At 40.4% G+C, this 22692-nt stretch overlaps 1 protein-coding gene across 1 annotated transcript in view; it reads left to right on the top strand.

The window, feature by feature from the left end:
* insra (insulin receptor a) overlaps positions 1-22692 on the top strand; it is a 52892-nt gene continuing 30200 nt past the window's right edge. The window contains exons 1-2 of the mRNA XM_069692377.1: positions 1-137; positions 9229-9777. Coding sequence (XP_069548478.1) covers positions 65-137; positions 9229-9777 — 622 coding nt within the window. The 5' untranslated portion in view covers positions 1-64. The remainder of the gene's footprint in view (positions 138-9228; positions 9778-22692) is intronic.

Below are 22692 nucleotides of genomic sequence, written 5' to 3'. Positions count from 1 at the left end.
CTCCTCCTCCTCCTCTCCGGGATTATTGCGTGTTTTGAAGGGTTTCTCACCCCCCGAGTCAGTGATGTGGCTCCGGACTTTGTGTTTTGTTTTGGCCGCGGTCTTTGCGATGAGCTGTCATCGAGCGGCTGGAGAGAGTAAGTACCCACCGATTATCACCTTTTTTTTATATATATATATATATCTCACTTACGATGAACACGTTTATTATTATTATTATTATTTATTATTATTTTTTTTATTGTGTAACATTGTGCGGTCACATGTGTTTACACAGAATAAAACGAGGAGTTATGCAATAAACGAAGCGGGCAGAAATAATAAAATGACGTTCACGTTTGATCGAAGAAAATACAAATGTTGGTGAAGCCATTGCGCAATATCTTGCCCGATGCAGGTGAGGAGGGGGGGGGGGGTGTAGGTGGGGGAGAGGTGGTGGGGGGGGGGGGTTTGACACCGAAATCGAAAAAAACAAAAACACCTCTGCACGTTCTTTGATTGTGTCGAGATAGCGTCAGATTGATTCAATATATGTTTATTTCTTGTGTTTTAAACAGGGTATGACCTAAATAATGATGACAATAATTCACATGCAACTTTAAAAAAAAAAATTAAAAAAAAAACTCTACACGGCATTCTTTGCGTTTAAAAATGAAATACATATGCAGAGAAAATACTATAGACTTAGTGCAGATGCCTGCTGCAATACTGGCAAACTGATTTTTGGGGTTTTTTTTTTTGTTGGTTTGTTTTGTTTTGTTAGTGATGGTGGATTGATAAAAAAAAAAAAAAAAAACGCGCAGGCAAGCAACGGGGGGGGGGGTGGTGGGGGGGGGGGGGTGTTGCAGACAGCCACTGCGTTGAAGGGACAAAGGTTAACACTTATCGGCAGCGGGAACTGTAAACAAAATGTTTTTGCCCCAATTAAAAGCGAGGAATCCGAGAATGGAGCAGAATTAATGGAGCTGTTATTGTAGATGCGAAAGCCCGGCTTGTTGCTGTGGTCAGTGCAGGAATGTGACAATAAGCCCTCTTTACAGCTCCTGACAATCCCTTTATATTCACCAGCCCGGGTGATAAGAATGAATGAACGCGTTTGCAATCGCCAGGAGACATTCACACATTTCTCAATCACCAGTGGACCCCCCACCACCACCACCACCACCCCCCCCCCCACACACACACACACACACACTCGCTGCTGGGATCTTTACTTTAAGCAAATATTGGTCTTAGTTATGAAGAAACGTGTAGCAAAGCTGTTGGGTTACTTGCTTGTAATCAGATGTACAGCAGGAGTACTTTTTTTTTTTTCTTCACAGGTGACAACAACTGAGAGCAGCGTTGTACATGTGTCATTACACAGATCACTCGTTGCCCCCCTGTACCAGGAAATGACACTTTTAATCTGAGCAGATGATTCATTGGAGGTCATCATGTGATTTATGGAAGTTTTTTTTTTTTTTTTAAACTCGCTAGGCTGTAAACTGCTTCTCGTGGTTTTCTTGCTGTCAAGTCGGTATAAAATGTTGAAATCGAGCTTGAAGAACATTGGCTTGTGTTCAGTCACATCTGTCATTACTTTGTTTTTGAGTTTTACACTGAGATTCCCTCCCAAAGTATCGATTTAAAAATAACTGCGAGGCAATAAAACCAAATCAAAACCAATTTCAATATCAAAATAAGATTATAATGCCCCGTTTATATGCAGCGGAAATACATTTGGCCAAATTAATTACACATGCATACAAAAGAACAGTTTCCATCAAGACATCCATGTGTGTTTATTTTTGGTGCACAGTTGTAAAATGTTATAAATACTTTTAGATGATGTCTTGTCAATACTGTAAAAAAAAACAAAAACAACTTGTCTTATGTTGCAATTCTTTGACACGAGCACATAAACAGTAAATATAATTTTATTTGACTGATTAACAAAAGCTCCTCCCATGTCCAGCATTACACATTTGTACACCGTATGTGCATACAGGCTGTATCCTCAGGTGACTTTTGAAACTCCCGACTCACTGGTAGTTTGACAAAAGAAAAAGCTCGGGCTCTCTCACCTTTCATCGGCTTTTTTTTTTTTAGTGAGGGGCGAACGAAGGGATGTCATCGAACCAGTTTGAGCGAGAATTTTTAAGACGTGAAACAAAAGCAAGTTGTGTAATTGTGCCGCCCTCCACCCCCACCCATCCACCCATCCACCCACCCCTCTTGCTCCTCTCAGACTGGAGAGTGAACCACAGAAGGGAAGACTGGAACCTGGGCCTCACACTGGCCGATTTCATAAGCCCCACTGACCAGCGTCGAAGTCAGGAAATCTTCTGAGCTACTTGTTGAACGCTGTCCAGCTCAGCTTGATGGAAAATTTCACTAATTAATGGCAGCTTATATTTAGTGGCGCTGTGAATTGATTTAATTTATTCAGCATCAAACTGGCCATTGAAAATTTTAGAGGCAGTTCCTCCATGAAGCTGCAAATGGGTCTCTTTTTCTTAAATGTTGTATATTTTATACTTACAGCCTGCTTGGACCTGTCGTGTTGTAACATCCCAGTTGTTCTGAAAACTAAATACCTGGTGAATTAAGAAGAAGAAGAAGAAGAAGAAGAAAAAAAAAGCCAGTAACAACACTTAACGTCCATATCGCAGGTATCTCTAAAAAAAAATGGTGCTGCACGATGAAAGAGTTTTTTTTTTTTTTTTTTTAAGGAGCTTCTCCAGTTGCACCACAGTTTCCTAACGGAGATAGTAGCTGGAAATGTTGTCCGTGTTCAGTTTATAGGACATGAAACAAAGTATTTGACTCCTAAACATTACCGCTATTCCAAAGCTATTTGACTCTTTTTAGTCTAAATATTTTGGGGTATTGTTTGCCTTTTATTGGCTGGAGACCGTGAAAGTACAGGCAGGGAAATTGGGACGAGAGCTGGAGAAAGACATGCAGGAAAAGCTATTTCTGGCCGGAACTCGAACCAGCAACTCACTGCCCAGAGCACATGGCCCACATAGTATGCGTCCAAACCCCTCGTCCATCAGGAAGCCTGGTTCTTGAATGGTCAAGCTCTCGTAGCTTTTGGTAGTCTTTGCATTTGCTTATGGTATTTTGTGTGTTTTAACCTGTTTCGGTTGTCTGATTTCTGTTTTGCAAACCTCTTGCGCTTTAAGAGATATATTTCGCTTCTTAGGCATATAATGATAATGGTTTTTATTATAAGTTTATTGAATGTTGCCCTCTGTATCGTGTTATTAGTATCCTGAGCTAACAGAGGAAACATAGAGGTACTAGTTAGCTTTATAGGATAATTTTCTACGTATCTTGGGTGTAATGGGCACCACATGAAAGGCACAAGCAGCTCCCCGCTTGGTTCACCTTACATTGAGCGTGGAGGTCTCAGGTGGTCGGGCTATTGTTGTGCCACGATAACACATCCCTTTGAGAGTGTCAGACAGCGGGGGCTCGCCACGGACCCACCGACACCCCGCTGTTGAGCACCGGTCCGGTCAGAACAAGCCTCGTAATCGGGCAGCGAGCCGAGCGACCAGGCACCCGTGATTTACGCCTCCCGATGAGGAGAGCGTTCGCAAAGCGATGAAACTGTCACCTCTCCAAAAACACTGCCCACAAACTGCCACTGTGATCTCAAGCACCAAAGTCATGAGTGCATCTGGCATGTGTACAATAGAATGATTTTTGCACTTGTCACCCTCAACAATGGCAGACCTAATCCCGCTTGACAAGTTCATGTTTGAAAATGATTTACTACTTGGAAATGGAGTGATCTGGCACTCCGGCGCTCCTTCATGTTGTCCACACATGCGTCTGCCAAAGAAATCTTGTTGTGACAGATCTTTACCTTTGACACCGTGACCCTTAAAAGGAAATATCCTTGTTATTGTGCTCCTTGCACTGCGGAGGTAATTATTACCTCGCTGCCAGTGTTGTCTTTAAGGTGTTGTCCTTAAGGCAGTAATGAATCCTGATGATAAAGGCAGGTAGTAAACTTGGTGGTAGCTGTTTCAGCATGACTCTTGCCATTTTTAGTGTCAAATGACAGCACTGTCTCACGGGATTTTTTTAATTATTTTTTTTAAAGTAAAAGACGTCCTAAATGTAAAGGTTGTGATTATTTCTTTTTTATTACATAAAATGGATTGTCTTGCTCGCAAAAAGAAAGAGAATAACGTGTAAGTTTGGTGGACAACCAAATGATCTTTGGTCCAGACCCACAGTATACACATCACAGTCCCAGCAGGGGATTTTGTGGTCTCTCTTTGCCTCAGTTTCACTCTATTTAAAGCCTGGGACGTGAATTACCCCGGTCTAAACTTATTCCCTGGTCTTTTATACACTATTGTTAATGTGCTGTGCTCTCCGTGTCGCCTGTAGCAAACAGCTGGGACATTTGAATACCCTACTTGACCCCAGCACCTGCTAACATGACATTTATAGGAGAGCCTACGCGGTTCAGGACAACCTTGACTCTTGACCAACTGCCCAAAAAGGTTGTGTTTGTTCGAGGTGTAGTAATGTCACGTTCTGACCGCTGTGATAGCAGATCGTGTGCATTTAAAAAGATGACAAACTTCTTCACAAAGTAATTGCTGCTGAGAACTTGTCAAGTTTAAATGATTGTATGGTGACTTATTGAACTCGGCTTTGAGCTGAAGCAACTGTCCGCGATGTCACATTAAAACAGGACCGTGTTTTCTGTTACTTCACCCGTTCAGAAGAGAGAATAGGAAGTTGCGTTAATGCTCACAGTATAATTTAAAAGGGACAGCTGATGATTAGGTTTTACAGCCCTTCTTAAAGTGAACTATATCACATGTCAGTTTGGAAACGTGTATCTCGGTGACCTCTGCATTTTGTGGATCTTCGGTTCGTTTTTAGCCCGGGGATTGGGAAAACAACAGAACAGCGAAACCTTGGAAAGGGGAAGTGTCGCAATCACAGAGTGTTTGTGTTCCTGCATGCTTATTGAGGCCTCAGTTCTCTCTGAGGCCCAGCGATAATATGCACCATCAGTCTAACAACCTGTAGCACGCCCTCCCCCCCCCATCCTCATCCACTTCCTCCTCGAGATCAGAAGCCTGTCGATGCTTGTAGTGAAAGGATTGCGGGGTTGAACGCTGTGCCGCTGGGTTCAGAGTGGACAGATTGTCATGTTCGGGCTGTGCAGAGCTGCCTCCTTTTGATACAGATATTATTTGTGTTCTGCGTTAACGCTTCAACAGGTTTTACTATAGGTCAGCGCTCGCTGATTTATATTTAGGTCCATCTTGTGACCTAGACATGATTTACATCTGGCGATGGAATATCTGTCTGGATTTAGGACGATACGTAATAGCTGTCAATGCATTTATTAATGATGGGGCCGTGTTCGTTTGTCTTGCTTTCATGTCGGCATCAGACTCGTCACGTGGAAATTACGTAAGCGGGGTCACGGAGGTCGGCTGTCAGAGCTTGTGTGTGGATTTGTTTTCTTCTCTCAAATGTGATCAAGCTCTATGGATTTCCATTTGGCGCGATTGACTTTGATTGCGGTCTAATCAATGTGAACCAGACCACCTTCAAACGTCACAGATTGGATCTGAATGCAAAAATGTGGAGTGGAGCTTTTAAAGCGATTAGTTGAGGAGTTGATCAACGGAAAACGAATCTGCTACAGAAGTCATTTTTCAAGCAAAGTGCCAAAGATTTGATGGTTCGAGCTTCTTAAATACTACACAGTTATGCTTTTCCTTGCCTATAACATGACTGTAAATCAAATGTTTTTAGGTTTTGACTGTTGGTCGGACAAACATAAGACGTATAATGACAAATTTAAGTTGTAAGATATCGTGATGGAGGGTTTTTTTTTTTCTGTTTTTTTGTTTTAGAGGCCAAATCATTAAAGAATTAACCATAGAAAGATAATCTACTATAAATAAATGATAAAAAATAAGCTTTAAAAATTATTTTCATTATTGTTTATTAGTTTTTCCACTAATTACATAACCATCAAAACTTGCCCCACGGTGTTGTCTTCAAATGTTTTGTTTTGTTCACAAGCACAAACAAAACAAAAAATAATATAAATTTGACAGTGATTTATGATGAGGAAAAGCAGCAACTTCTCTAATTGGTGACGCTGAAACCAGAAAACATTTTTAATTTCTTTACTAAAAATGTTCTGAAGTTTTCCTCATCCGAATAACCAATCCAGACTCGTAGTGATGTGTAATCGGGGATTAAAAGTTTTTAGCATGATTGTTTGATCTTTAAATGATAACCAACAAACCAAAATCCAATTTTAAGCTCCCGTCCTGTCTGGTTGTCGTACCTATTATGATTATTAACAGTTATTTTTCTTTTTAACCCTAAAAGTTCCTCCCTGTCAAAGGTGGAGGCGGGAAGAGAATTTTGATGGCAGCGGTCAGTAGAAATCTTCCATCTCAATGACTCCCATTGATGCTTCGGCGCGCCGTGCTCGTGTTTTCATTCTCCTCTGGCCCAGAGCAAGGAATGTATGGAGACCTAGAGCTGGCCTTGTCACCATAGTAACCTTTGTGATGTATCATGTTTTTGTTTTTTTTTCTTTCCCAACAATACAGGGAGCATTTAAATTCAAAGATGCAGTGGGTTTGTTTTGCTTGAGTTGCGTTGTGTCGTCATGGACCGAGTTGAAATGCTCCACACTGAAGAGAAAAAAAAAAAAAAAAAACTATTTCTACTTCTGCCAAAGTTTCTTTTCTGAACAAAGTGTTCACACGTGGAGAAGTCGGCTCATACGGTTCTTTTTCCGCTACCGCTTTGAAATTCCTCACTTACACATCAGAGCTGCTATGTTCTAGTTTCCACTGTGAGCCACTATCGGTACGACTGGAGTGTATTAGATTCTCTATTGGGAATGTGCTGCTAAAAATACTGGCCTGGCTGAAAGTGTACACTGATAGGAGCCCGGACTCGCCGCCCTGTGATTATTCGCCTTCTCCACAGGGTCACTTAGTACTCTGCTGTTTGACTTTAGCGCGACTACAGAACCGCCGTCCCTACATACTGTGCACTTCAGCGGTGTTTGTTCGTTTAATGGTTTTGTTTGACTGTGTGGGGCCTTGTGCGAGACGGGGAGAGCCTCTTCGTAGCTGTAAATGTGTTATGATCTACAGGAGGCTGCAGACTCCTGTCCGTTTCCATCAGATTCATGTGTTTAATATTTTGAGATCAAAGGATTGTGGGTCAACATGCATGTTTAAAAAGAGAAATGTGCCTTTTAACAAGCTGCGGTCGAAACTGGTGTTAGAACTTTTACCCTGCGTTCGAAACAAGCCTCACAGTTGTAGGCTGAACTCCAGGTAATTGATGCAGAGTGAACTTTCTGCTTAAGGTCAGGGAGTGAAAAGCTTGTTGTTTGGACACTCGGTGATTGGACACGGTGTGTGCGTGTGCGCTGGTTGTCTTGTACTGTTATGCAACAGAAGGTGTAAAATGAGCCGCTGCCATAAAGAGGTGCACGCCTAGCTGTTATACCTCTTGTCCACATGGCTGACCACTCGGCCTGATGCGGCCAGCTCCACCGGTGGGCCGGCTGGTGGACAAACACAGTCCTCTCCCCAGGCCGCACACCTCCAGTTGTGCCCATGACTTGTGAACTGGAAAATCGAGGCTGCAATGTCCCACGTTGCACCTACAAAGGAAAATATTTTCATTGCCATCATTACGCGTGTTATGTCACGTGGAACATATATGCTGAAGAGTTTGGCTGATGTCCAGAGGCGAAGGTTGAGGAGATCCTCATCACTGTCAGCCTTTTCCATACACTTGGCTGATAGTGTTTGATGTACTTTGCGAAATAATCTGCAGTTGTAGCGCATTGGACGTACAAGTAGAGCGATAACGGTTCGATAATTGATCATTTAACCATCGGAAAGAAAACTATTTATCACATTTTTGGAGTACTGATTAACTGCAGTTTTTCTTAAGTTTTTTTTATTTTATTTTTTATATGCAATTTCACATACTTTATTATTAGTACTAAATATGTGCAAAATTTTCCAACAATTTGGAAAAGTTAGACCAGGTAATAAATGCACACCGTTGAAAAAAAAAAAAAAAAAGCTTAAAGACAAAATGTTTGTTAAAAAGTTCATTTTTCACAATGCTTTTGGATAATGGTTCAGCTCAGGTGGCTGCTTCAAGGCCTTATAAAGGCCGGGATCCCCTGGATTGTATATTTTTTTTTCCAAACAAAAAGTCCAGACGTTTTGCAGCATCAAGCTTCCCCAATGAGAAGATTTGCTGCTTGTCTCAATTTTACATACTTTAAATTATACTGTAGCACTAGAGTTTAGGACTGTGTGTGAGCAAAGCAGGTGGTTTTAAAACATCTTCCGTTGATTAGAAAGTGATTAATATGCTGAAGAAAACAAAATTATTAGTAGTAGTTTGTTGCAGCCTCACATTCGTCTCTCGTATTGCGTCATTGTAATACAGTACAATTTAAAACTGTCGAGACAGAAATTTTTTTAACTCGTCTGCATAACAACATAGTCAAGAAATTTCTCATCAAACAGGATTCTGTGTCTGGATGAGGACTGAGAAAGCCACAAATCTACTCCTGGTAGAATACATGAGCCTTAGTGCTTCAATAACCCTCACAGACAAATATTTTTATACATTAGCTAATGTTTTTTAAGGTCTTGAGTTACAGTAGCAACTCAACAAATCAACTCGGCGTAACCAAGGATGAGCACAGCCTCACGCTGATGACAGCGCTCCATATTTGACGGTGGCTTACAGCCAGATATGTGGTTGCTAAACAAAATGTCAGTGAAGATGGTCTGGTCTTCATCAAAGTTAGAGACATAACCACATATTTTTCAGTGAAATATCCCCTCTAATTATCAGGAGATCTATTTTTTCCCCCTCCTCGAGACCATGTCTGACTTCTTCAACCTTGTTTTTTCCCGTTCAGAGAGCAGACATCTTGTGTAATCCATCAGTCACGTTCTGCAATCGTAATCCACAGACGACGGCAGAAGATAAATTGTCTTTAGGAATTTTTTTTGTGCTCATCCCTGAGACCCAAAATATTTTATTTTCTGTAATACCTTTTAGTTACCACAAGACTGTACTGTACATTTCAACCTTTACCCTCAATATCATCTGAGATTAGTTTGAACTAATTTCATAATTTTCAATTAGTTTCTAAAGAGCCTGTCTGTGTCTTTCTGTGTCTTTCAGTTTGTCCAAGTAAGGACATCCGCAACAATGTGACCAACCTGCAGACGCTCGAGAACTGTACTGTGATCGAAGGTCACCTGAAGATCCTGCTCATGTTCAGGACCAAGCCCGAGGATTTCCGAGGCCTCAGTTTCCCCAAGCTGACGGTGGTCACAGACTACCTGTTGCTCTTCAGAGTGTACGGCCTGGAGACCCTCACCGATCTCTTCCCCAACCTGACGGTCATCAGAGGCAACAACCTGTTCTTCAACTACGCTCTGGTGGTGTTCGAGATGCTCCAGCTGCGAGAGATCGGCCTCCATAGCTTGATGAATATCACCAGAGGAGCTGTGAGAATTGAGAAGAACCCCGATCTCTGCTATCTCTCCACACTGGACTGGTCCAAAATCCTGGACACGGTGGAGGACAACTACATCATGGCCAACAAGAACGACAGAGAGTGTGGCGACGTGTGTCCAGGGGCGGCTGTAGGAAAGACCACCTGCCAGACGACCACCATCAACGGACACTTCAGCGAACGCTGCTGGACGCAGAACCACTGTCAAAGAAGTAAGCAGCATTTTGTTATAATTTTGTACTAATATATTTGATTCTTTGTGGCACAACTGGTCTCATACAATTTTGAATCCACCTCGGCCTGATCCAGGACCATCAGGCTACATATCGTGGTGCTGAATCCTGAAAATCCTGGATTCCCTTTAAACGTCACAGTGATAAAATGGTTCATTGTTACACTTTTGAAAATACATTAATTGTCAGAGTCAAAACATCTCCAGGTTCAACATTGAACCTCAGCTTCAAAGGAAAGCAATTGCTGCTTTTACCTGTTTTATATTAATGTAAATGCATTATATTTGAAATGCTGATTAAACAAAACAAGCAAAGACTTCATATTTGGCTCTGAGAATTTTCAGTATTATTGATTAATTGCAAAATTAATCAGCAGCTTAATTGTTTCAAGTAACACCATAAAACCTCTGCCCATACAACGCACACATGGTAGTAATAATAATGGTCATAAATTTCACATTTTTAATTGTAAAACATAAAATAAACACCCCTCAAATAGGTGCATCTACATCTCCCACGAACTTAAGGAACACTAACATATTCCCCGTAAAACATTTCCACAACATTCAGAGAAACTGTCTGACATTAATGATCAGATTCATGTTTATAGTTCCATTCTTAGCCGTGTACATTTTTGCCAGTGACCAGTGGCAGCTCCTCGTGTCGTTCCCCTCAGCTACTTTCCATCAACACATCATTATTTCCATTCCCCTCTGCTTTTTGCCACAGGTCCAGCCCGTCTAACGTTTACAGAGCTCCTGTTGATCAAATAGAAGCTGATAAGGGCCGCTGTTTGAAACAACAATACTTCTTTGTTCGTGTCGGAGTGAATCATAAATAGCTTACAGGTTTGATTGGACAAAACTTAGTCATGTCTCTTTTTGATGTTGAAATGTCAGAGCTGGGTCATGTGCTGGGTTTATTTAAGTAGGCCAAGTTGTGTCTCAATGCAGCTTGAACTGTACTCCGCTGTGATGCAACACCTCACCAGTCAGTCGATGAATATTTACTCTCGATGCACTGTAGTGTTGTCGTGCGGAGGAGGTCGAGAAGAGATTAGACATCGTGGCACATTTATCGTTATAAGCGCAGTTCCCGCTACGGTCTGGCTTTTACTGTAAAACGACAAGCCCGCCCATTTCACAATGCCAAAGAGTTCAAGTGCTGAGAAGAATTTTGCGTACTGGTGCCGTCCGAGCACCTTGGCTCGCACCGTTACACAGCACTGCGTTTATTAGTTTGACACCTCTTTTGAACCACTTTCTGACCGCATGTCTCTCATTGATGTTTGTTTGGAGCAGTGGCAACATGCAGCTTCTGTTGAGGCGAGCAAGCCCCGTTTCTACTAAAGAGTATCTTTTTCCACTTAATGGCTTTGTGCTTGAGGTCACTTACCTTATTAGGCATCATAAATCTTTGCAGACATTTGCCGAATGAGCCCAGAAGACCTATTGTCAAATTAGGGTGGTGCGGTGTGGTAAATTAATCTGCGAGCGTCATATGAAAAGTCTCCGAGCAGAGATGATTTCCTAATTGTGTGCCATTTTGCGATGATGAATGAGGACCAGACGCTGGCTGGCAGGCTCAGATCTCCCGTCATGGGCCTGCACTCTGCATGGGCAGGGCCTGTGGTCTTGTGGTCCGGGACCTGCGGTTTTTTACCTACTTTCACTAAAGCATGAAAAGACCCGTTAATCCCCAGCTCGAACCACAGGACCGAGTGCGAGGCGTTTGGTGTCCCGCTCGGTTGTACCCTGTTACGGCTTTTTATAGCCACTTCTCCCCAACTCGCTGCATTCTTTATTTCCATCCTCTTCTGGTGTCACATCTGCTGTTCTGGTGACTCAGAGGATTTTTTTTTTTTTTTAAATTTTTTTTTGAGTAACATGCATGCTTATATATTAACCCTGTCCACCCTGAGCAGCTCCTGGCCATTTTCTTTTGCTTCTGTCACATTTGTACTCACTGTGGGCTCATTTTCCACTGCAGGAGTAAATCCCACACCTCTATGGAAACAACACAGTCACAGCTGCAAGTCAGGAGAACTCCTAAATGTCTTTAGTGCAGTGTAGCACAGTTATAATGTTGTAAATAAAAAAAATAAAAATACATAAGATGAATTTATGTAATCATTTATTTTACAAATATAAAAAAAAGATGGAATCTTTACATAGAACACATTTTTCCAAGTGCCCACAAGTGTTATCGATAAAAACAGCGGGCTCAACATTGTGTACATATTGAACTATTTACCTTTTTACAACCTCTACGAACTTCTCTGCGTGCTTTCTGTCCGATGTCCTCTGTGGTCCAGCCTGCAGTTTAGTTGGAAACTTACTGCATGTTTGTCAGTATTGGTCTCAGGTCAGTCAATCAATGTTTCCCTATTGCACTAAAAGTGCAGAATTTCTTTCTTTTCACAGAATCATTACGATCTTTTATATTTTTACAGTTTCTGGCTGTCATAAATTGTGTAATTTTTGGTCTTTCTTAATATAACATACCTTTTAAACCTGCCGGCAGGTCGTGGGGTTCAGAGGGTTAAATATAGATGCCTGACCTGATGCCTGAACACTCAACCATATAGAGAATTAACAGTCATATTGCTTACATTTTTTGTGGTGTAAAAGAACAATTAAAATGTTTCTGTTGATATTTGAATGAAGCTTTGCAATGCTGAGAATAGACAGTGGTTAAGTGCTCTAAGTGCCAGAGGTGCCTGGGGGTCACACACTTTCTGTAGTCCGTGCAACAAAAGAAAACAAAGCTGCCGAACCACGAGGCTTGGCTTAGGTCCCATGTTTGGAGTCACAACCCATTTCTCTTCCCTGCATCTATGTAATTTGAGCTCCTCTGAGAGCAGCCGCTGCTTATTTCCCCTCCTTTTTACACCAAATTGGGCGCTTCCGTTCAGCAAAATAGCAAAGAAAGGTTGCAGGAGATGCTCATTACCCAAGTTGATTAGATTTAGCCGCGGGCACACACAAACGCACACAATGTCAACAGCTGTAATAGTGGCAAACACAAAACATCATCCTGTGAAGCGGAGGAGATTGTGGAGATTTTGTTCAAATTCACTCCAAATTATGTTTAATATATTATGGAGTTTTATTAATAATAAACGCCTGACAAAGAGCCTTAATGGTTACTCTAAAGAAACATCAAGAATGACTTTGAAAAACACTCTTACTGGAAATAATCAATAGTTATGAAACTCCAAATTCTGTGCCCAGTTTTTAGTATTTCAAGTCAGTGACAAAAACAGGTTTTTTTTTTTAAATTTGATGGAAGACAAACGAGGCCCCTATTTCTTCCTGAAAACTGAGTTAAAATGAGTTGTGAGCTGGCATAAAGGGAAATATTACAGTTCAGTCTATTTTCTTTTAATGAGTGTTGGCTGTTTCTTGACAACAGTCATTTGGAGATAATGGGCATTTGATTATGTTTTGGTAATAGCTGTTTTGTGGCACAGCTTGTTTGGCTGTTAGGATGCCAGTTTAGAGTCCTGAAAGGGACTGGCAGCTGAAAATATTGGCTGACTCAATAAAAAAAAATTAAAAAAAACTTTGGATCTTATGTTTTTTCCACTGCTGAACTGGACTGACAGATACACGACAAATATGTCCATCAAATTTGTCTTTAATTTTCTTTTTCAAGTATTTCTTGGGCTTTTAAAAAATATATATATATATTTTGGGCTTTATTAGTGAGTCGAATGTAGAGATATGAAAGTGAGGGGAAAATGAAGAATTACACTGAACTGCCGGCTGGGAAAACATAAACCAATACAATAGATTACAGCAGTGTTGGTTATCATTTTTAAGTACAATGAAAACTCTGATGTTGACAAATTTTTAAGGTAATCTATTCCGCTTTGTCCTAAATTTAGGAGCACTTTATGTGATATAACTGATACAAACAGATGAAGGAAACAGCCTGAATCACATTAATGATAACCATTTAGACGGATTGTAATAACTTGAAAAAACTTTTAAAACTTAATCATACCTACTAAAAGTATCCTTGACAGGATCTGCAGGTCTTGAAGTCTTTAAAAGCATTGAGATCAAACAAGGAAGCAATTTAAAAGTCTTGCATTGAATTTACAAAATCCTTAAATGTTTTCTCTTATCTGTCATAAACCTTGATATTAGCTACAGAATGTTTGTGTATCCTTATATTGGCTGTTGGGAGGCATTAAATGGTGTAACTTAAAAGTACTGTTGGGTCAACAATGGATTGGAGTAACAGGAAGCCCTTAAGTCCTTTCACTCAGCACCGTGAGACAGACTGTCACTACTAAAGCTACTGCAGGTGGTTTGTTATTTCATGATGGGAAAGTGGCAGTTATATCAAACACTTGCATAAATTAATAATTAATTTTATTGGGTAATCCATCCATCCACGTTCTGTTGCTTCTCTGGGTCCAGTCATGGCAGTTTGATTAATTACATCAAAATCACAGGAATTATTGCTATATCTTCCTATCTTACAGGTGTCAAATGACATGCTGTTTGGTTTAAAAGACTCTGAATAAGTCTTTACATTAACTCGGCGAATGCTGCAGAAACCCTGCAGGAATAATTAAACTACACAAGGAGCATTTTAGGGTGAAAACTGATAGTAGATGTTTGACTATTGAATGTATGCATGTTGAAATGTTTTGATGAGCTTTAAAAAAAAAAAAAAGAAAGAAAGAAAACACCAATTCGATGTTCTTTTCTTTTTTTTTTTCTTCTTCTTTCATTGTAATCTGGCCTGTGTTTCTTCTCTTTGCCGGCCTTTCACTGAGCACACAGCGATGCACAGTAAATGAGCTGGTATATCCCAGGTGGCTAGTATTTTACGCACATTATTAAACGTGATCTTAATTATCTTCCCTCAGCCAGAGATGAGACACTCAAGGGAGGGGCGGGCATCCTCCTCCTCGTCCTCGTCCTCCTCCTCCTCCTCCTCAGCCACCACAGCAGCTTTTGCTAGTGTTTGGGTTTGCGAGATCTTCTACATATTTAATAAGCCCCCATAAGATGAAACTGGCTCGTAGCAGACGCCTCGGCCTCTGTTCGGTGTGACACTTTGCAGGTGAGGTGAGTCTGGGCTGAGAGTGAATGCTGCTGGTTTCACGGACACAATCACAATTTGGGAATTGCTGTAAATCAGTGTGCGACAGGTCAGGTGCCTGTGCCTGCCTGACCTTTCTTGTTATGGAGAGTCCAAATTTACCCTTGGCTCCTGTCACGTATATCTGTCCACCAATTACATGGTGGACTTGGAGATCTCTCAGGGTCAATGTGTGTGTGTGTAACAGTAACACAGACATAGACTATAAATCACACAGGGACATAACCTATGCGTGTGTGCGTGCGTGGATGGCTATTGTTTAGTCTTGCTGCTAGGAAACAGGAGAGTAACATTGTGGTGTAATCGTGGCTATGAACACATCAGTCATTCATCCGGACTGTATCAGAAGGAAAAGCGAGGTCACCGGTCACCATGGGAGTGAGGGGATGGGTCCCGCCTCACCGTTGACCTCGGCTCTGCTCTCTGCCGACCTTGTCGCAGCTCCCACATGCAGCGTTCGACGCTGGCGCCACAATCCCTTTTCCACCCCAAACAATGGCGGTTGTAGACGTTCGCGGAGAACGCTTCCCAATTGTTTCCGGTCTTTGTTGGTCCACTTCCTCACCGAAGTTATGAATGGACACCGAGGGCCCAGAGTGCTTTGGTAGCACTTTTATGAGACCAAAAATATTGACAGGGTGACTTGTGGAGGTCAGCAAGGCAGGAAAGAGGACAAACTTAGCTGCTAGTAAATCTGTCTGTGGGGACATGGGAGGATGTTGTTGCTGAACTTTATTATTTGGAGATGGGAATGAGGCTGGTGCGACAAAACCATATAGATAAATAGATGGATGGCTGCATAGACAGATGCATTGATACTTTATTTGTCTTTATTTGTAAGACCAGGCCAGATGGACATCCTGCTGAATAATTGTGATATTATTTAAAATGTAAAGCATTGTGACATATTTCAAAATTATGATGTTTTTAGTGAATAGAGGGAACAATAATGTCACCCAGATGGCAACAGTTTAAATAAAGAGGCAAGGGGGTTGCCTCCTGTCACCCACAATGTTGCTTGCCTTATTAATCAGTTTACTGGCTGTTGTTAACGTTTTTCTGACCGATGTTTTATGTGTCTCAGTGGCATCACTGCACTAGTAGATGATGAAGAAGGCTCAAAGGCTTTCAATAAAAATCACAATAGAACATGTGGAGTATTTTGTTGTCTGCATTTTAAAAACAAAAATTTTTTAGAGCTTATGAGATCAGTCCACGATGATGTGGCACTTGTGGTTATATTTTCTCCCCATATATGCAGGTTTGGTGTGAAGGCTGCATTTGTGTAAACTCAATGGACATTTCCTTTATTTTAGAGCTGTTTAGGACAAGTTTGACTTCTCACACCAGTTAGGAAAATAGTGTCGAATTGGTCTATCCTCCTCCTCCACATTTATACAGGAGGCTCCACAAGGCGGTGTCATCTGCAAACTAAATATAATGTCTTTTTGGGAAAGTGCTGCTGCAGTAGGTAATATGTAAAATCTACAATAAAGGAGAACTACAGCTTTATTTTAATGTTCTCACTGAGATCACTATTGGCCTTTTTGTTTTGAAAACTAAGACGGTAGGTCATATCACACCTACGTGCGGTCTCTTTGCCCTGATGGGACTCGCTGCCTGTCGTGTTGCTTCCGAAACATGAACTGTAATTGAAATCAAAGCCCCCCCCCCCCCTCCCCCTCTCCCTCCCCCAATCACATTAATCAATCTTATTGTTTCTAGCTCTGTCACGGCCCCCATTCATTCACTGTGCTGTGTATATTATTAAAACCTTGAAGCTTAAATCCGCAGCGAGAAGTGTTCAAACTAAAACAAAGGTTGTAGAAAATCCAGACCTCCATGTGTAAACGACGCCACATGAGCATAAACAGTTTTTTCTACTGAATGAAAACAACTTAAAGCAGCTAAACCTACTCAACCGGTCTACACAGTCTAAAATGTATTCTCTTTGATACAAACCGCTGTGATTTTATTACAGGACTGCAACCTCTGTTCAGTGATGTCACATAATGTTAGACCGAACGTCATCCAAACTCTTATAATTATTCTGTACATTCCCATATGGCCAGTGAGTTTATTACAAGGAATGGAGCATTGATTTTTTTTTTTTTTTTTTTTTTTTTTTTAGTTAACTAGTAGCATTACAATCTTCAATTCCTTTCCTTCATTTGTTTGTTTCTGCTCAGCTTCTGCACCAATATTCATCTCATCTGTGAGCTATTTGTCATTTTTGGTTTCTTTGCTTCTGATATTTTGGTGCAGTCAATTAAAACTGTATTTACATACTGCATTTCAGAACCAGAGTTGCAAAGTGCTTTACAGTTAAAAAAAAAAAAAAAAAAGACAAAAGAAAATGATGACAAGCGAAGAAGATTAGAACAAACTGAGGCAGGGAAGGATCAATAAAATAGTATTCAGATTTGATTTATAAAATTTAGAGCAAAAAAAAAAAAAGCTGTTGTTTATTTGAATTAGCCATGGCAAAGCTTGAAGTACACACCAGCTAAGTGAATTACCCACTAGTCGTGTTGTATAGTAGATCACAACAATCTTCTTTTTTAGGGACGGTAGTTGAACTTCCTCTGCACTGTTTGACCTAATTACTACCACAAAACTTTGGTTTGTAAAAACAGAGAGAGAAGGACAAAAAAAAAGGGGGCCAGACAAAATCAGACAAGTTCATACGAGCCATAAAAACTTGATTCCTTTTTTTTTTCCTCAGCTATGACAGTCTATACTCTTCATGGTTTATTATGCAAAGTGATATTCTACCAGCCTAAAGCTAGCCTCCGAGCTCTCCCAGCCCTCCTCTCTCTCTCTCTCTCACACACACACACACACACACACACACACACACACACACACACACACACACACACACACACACACACACACACACACACACACACACACACACACACACACACCATGAGTCCTTTTCTTTGAGCTGACTTAACTGCTCTGGCACTCAGTCTTGTGGAGCTGCACCCTGCAAACCCTCGCCGTTCAGCTACTGGAGCCATTCCCATGGAATCCCAGACATTTCAGGCATTTGTTAAAACTGGGCCGACAGGCGTTTCTTCACCGCTGTAACACGCTCACACTCACCATAGCCATTCGATTTGAAAACAGCTCACTGCTGTTTTACCACAAGCTGAATCAAATGTTTCTTCTAATCTACTCTCACAACTTGCATGCTACTTTGAGTCAATGTCTTGCCAGATTTTCTTGTCATTTTTCTCTCAAATAAGGATTTTACGATTTTGGTCAAGTCATTTTTTTGTGTAATCTTTTGTTCTCATGCCATTTTTTTCTTTCTTTTCATGAGTGGCAGTTATATGTGTCTGTGTTTGTGTGGGCTTCATTGTGCAGTGTTGGAAAATGGCATTATTGTATAAAATCATAACATCTCACTCCAAAAAATGTCACTGATGCGTCAGATCCAAGCCCTATTACATTATTTTTTTTGTACTCAAGACTACAAATGAATAAAGAATCGAAATTCATCATGTAATAGAGCTCCTGGAAGGTGTTCTGTCAAAGGGAATTCATTCAGGTACTCGTTTATAATAAATTTTGGCATCTTGATGCGTTACATGAAGCGAGTGTGGTTTTTTTCTTCTGCACTACAAGGAGAGCAGCAAAGAAAAAAAAGCAGAGAATGGCAGTAAGTTGATCCAAAACACCAGCGTTTTATTTGTGTTTGAATAAGAGCTGACACTTTCACCTCGCTCAATTATTTGAAGTGCTTATCCCTGAGATGGCTGCTTTTTGTCTCCTCTTTTGTGATATCTTTTATTCCAAGCTGATGGTCACGAACTCTCAAAAGATCACCAATGTTCTTCATGGTTGGAGTTTTTATTCCAAACAACCTGTTTTTGGTTCTGCTGGAAACATGAAACAGATGTAATCATAAAATACAAGCATCATAAATAAAGATCATTTTTATCCAAAAAGCAGCTGTAACGATCTCTTCCTGACTACTTAAAGGGAAAGATTTTCAGTATGAATGACCGATTAGATATTGATAGGCTTGGATTCTCTTGCTCTGTGTAAAAGTTTCCAACTTAGTTTGTCCTTTCATAGCCTCAAGTAGAGCCCATCCGATGCTGGATTCTTTGGGACAATACTGATAAGAGGAAGTGACTCAATTCTGACATAAATATATTGACTGAAATTTAGGTATTAAAGACTTGTGATGAAGATATGAAACGAGGCAAGATGTTTTGCAGATTAATAATATAGTTTATCGTCCAAAATGACACCAGTGTATTGAAACAGTGAACTTCACTGGGATTGTAATGTTTATAAATAACTAGAAATTAAAATAAACACAAATGGAACTATCTCAATTACCCCAAGCATCTTTTTCTGCATTATATTCTGTAAAAAAAAAAAATTGTTTGAAATAGGACAACATATACGCCTTTACCGGTCGGGCTCTCATCTAAATCATTTCCTGAATCAAAGATTTTCTCATAAAAGTGGATGAAGTGAACCTTTAAGTGTGACTCTGGTGATTATTTTCTTTCTGCTAACATTTCTTCTTAATTTACATTTTTGACTCTTGGTACGGAGATCAAAAGTGTTGGTTGATATTAAAATTTGTAATAAGACAAATTGTGGTGTGACATTGCATTAATGACATAAATGCGTCTGATGTCATAACAGGTAGTCAAAGTCAAGCGCAGACGTAGTCATTATTTCAGCCTGACACTGAGCCCTGGAAGGAAATGAAGATTCAAGTCTGTGGTGTGCGTCATTTGCCTGTCAAGCGAGCAGTGTAATTGCCCATCAATGAGTGCACAGTGTTTATCATTTCTATTCCAGTCACAGACAAACTGGATATCCTGCCTTCAGATGACAGTGGTGCCGGGGCGACATTAAAACCAAAAATTGCTTTTCCATGTTGTTTATGTGTTTTTGTTCTATTAACGGAGGCTGGAGGCCGGTTAATGAAATTGTTTACGGTTCCTGTTGCTCCCTGACTCGTCCCAACCGAGCACTTCTGCTGCTGCTGAATTAGGCCAGCTGACAAGTGGTTACCAAGAAAAAATGAGACGGATAAACCCGGGTCATTAGCTACTGCTTTTTATAAAGTCACGCTCATGCAGCGGTTTTAATCTTTCTCTGTGAAGGGCTTAATTTTGATTTAGTTTAGATTCGATTTGGCCACATGTTGTCGCTGCCTTTTGATCTTTCTCATCCATGTTTTGATACATGATTAAATATTTGTGTCACGTAATTCTTTATCAATCGTGACTGCTTTGGGTTTTCTGTGTCCGACAAGACTAACTTAGTGAAATCAGTTTAAAAGTTACATTTGATAGTACCTTATTTTGTTTACTTTTAAAAACATTAAAGAAAAGAAGTGTCACAGGTCAGGCAAGGTGAATCTCAGCTCCTGCTGTTCTGCCTCTCCTTGTTTTACCAAAATATTTGAATTAATATCAGTTATTTTTTTGAATAATCCAATTTTGATCACATTGTTTAGCATGTAAAATGTCCAAAACCAGATATTGAGCCAGTATAAGTTGCAATGTATTAAATTGCTTGTTTAGTCCAAACAATCCAAGTCCAGGAAATATTCGTTAATTCATTCTTTTCCATATCGATTAATTAGACTTATATTATTCAGTCTAAAGTAACATATTTAATGTACATATTTAACAGAACATATTCAGTTTATCATTGCAGAGCAATAAATACTTCTACTGGAAAAGCGAATCTTTGGCATTTTTGACTCGGAACAATTATGCAGTTATTTAACTAGTGGCAGAGTAATATGCAAAGTTATTTTCTGTCACTCATCTTATCAATTCATTAATCCAGTAGTTCCCAGAGCGCGTTGCCTTGAGGTCGCGTGAAAGTTGACTGAAAATGATTCAGTTTCTTTCACCATGTGAAGTAAAATGAGGCAACGATAATATTGAACATGTTTTATGTTGCACAAATGTGGTTATTTTTATTGTAACTAAAAATATGAGATGTTAATCTGGACTACCTTCGGTCAACACAGGTGGGCGTTGTTTGAGCGGCGATGAAGTGACGGCATCGCTGAGTGTCGGTTTGCTTTCATAGAGAATTTAACGTTGTAGCATTTGCCCCAACGTTCCTGTCAGTACAGCTGACATTACAGTACAGCTCCTTTATCAAAGCCAACATTGAGGGTTTTAAATGTCTTGCGCTTGTTTCATTAATTCATTGTTGATTTAATGTCTCGCCAACTGTCCGTCTTCATTAATCAGAAGCTCATTCCTATGAAAGGTGTAGATGTAGCTGCAGGAGGCAGAGACATGTTTGGATAGATAGAAGTGGAGGACGAGATCACATCTGTTCCTCACTAGCAGAGAGGAAACCGGGCAGCTCTGTATTAATGACAGGCATTAGTGTGCATCGGGGCAGAGACAGCACTCGTCACTCGAGGTGAGGTGACACTCGGCGTGCTCGGGGCTCTGTCTCGGGTTTATATTTTGTCACAGAACTGGTTGGTGTACACGGGTGTTTTTATTATATTTAAAGTGGACAGAAGAACAAAGATGTCTGGTTCATTTTTGAATCTGGTGGTTTTGGGAAGTTTTGTGTTCTTGGGGCGCGACATATTTTTAGCAGTGTGTGTCCTATCAGTTTTTATGTTGTGGGGCTTCACCGTGCACTCCAGGATGTATGTATGAGCTATGACTTAACATTAATAAACTCACAGTCTTCAGGGTTCATAATTTAATTGATTTAACAAAAATGCATAAAAAAATATGTTTGCTTAGATTCCTCAAACCATCTGCCAGAGAAATACTGCATGAAGGAGCAAGCTCAATAAAAGACTTTGAGCCATTCCTTCTGATGGTTTACTGGACAGGCTCAGTCCTCCACACAGTTTGGTTAACTTGCACCAGCATAGACTGTATATAAAAGTGGACGTAGTTTCTGGGTCTGAAAAGTGTGGCTAATGCAGAAGTGCCTTAAACTGCAATACCAACGAGGGCCACTAGAGGCTGGCTTTAATTATATATTAGGCCTCAAAGAGGGCTAGATTTCTGCCATCGGTAGGCAGGCGAAGTGTCCTCGGGTTCAGATTGAGTCAGATTCACTTCTCACGTCTTCCTAGCTCGTCCAAATATGGTCACTTGTGGCAACCTTGAATTTTCATAGGGAAGAAGTTCCCTATGTGGGTATATGAGCTGCATGCAGATGTGGTTATATGTAGATGTTGGTGATAGCCTTTTTCTACTCTTTCATAGTCTGAAATGACCAAAATAAAAATAGCCATCAGCTTTACCCCTATATTCATTTACTACACTAATTAAAAAAAATCTTTTTTTGTCTTTTCATATTCTACTTTTTACATATGATCTCTAAAAGTTTTGTCAGCTGTATCAAGCAGTCTGTCATTTTTAAAGAAAGAGTTGTCAATCATTTCCATTTTTGTACTTCATTCAGTTCTTCATTTGCTGCTGTGCTACTGTCCTCCTTTATTTTAAATTGTCAGAAGTGTAGAAACATAAAAACTTTACCGTTTTCAAAAGCACTTGAGTTCTTACTTTAGATTCTCTTCTCCTTGGCCTTCTGCAAAAACTTTCTTTCATAAGAAACTAAATACTACCCTTGTCATGGCTGTGGAATTTTAATTACCAACCAGCGCACCACCACGTTCTCGTTTGGCATTTTCTCAGGTCTAATCTCAACGCAAAACGCCTCAATATGCTTCTGTTTCATCACTGTCATGAAAGGAACCTGGAAAAAGTCTCCACAAACGGATTTTAAGGAGGATTG

This window comes from Brachyistius frenatus, unplaced genomic scaffold (genome assembly GCF_029030835.1).
Source record: "Brachyistius frenatus isolate BFR_SWC_R1_liver_20210118 unplaced genomic scaffold, ASM2903083v1 Contig_12, whole genome shotgun sequence".
In the NCBI taxonomy this organism is placed as follows: domain Eukaryota; kingdom Metazoa; phylum Chordata; class Actinopteri; family Embiotocidae; genus Brachyistius; species Brachyistius frenatus.
Note: the sequence above shows the minus strand (reverse complement) of the source record. Positions and strands in the feature narration are given on the sequence as shown.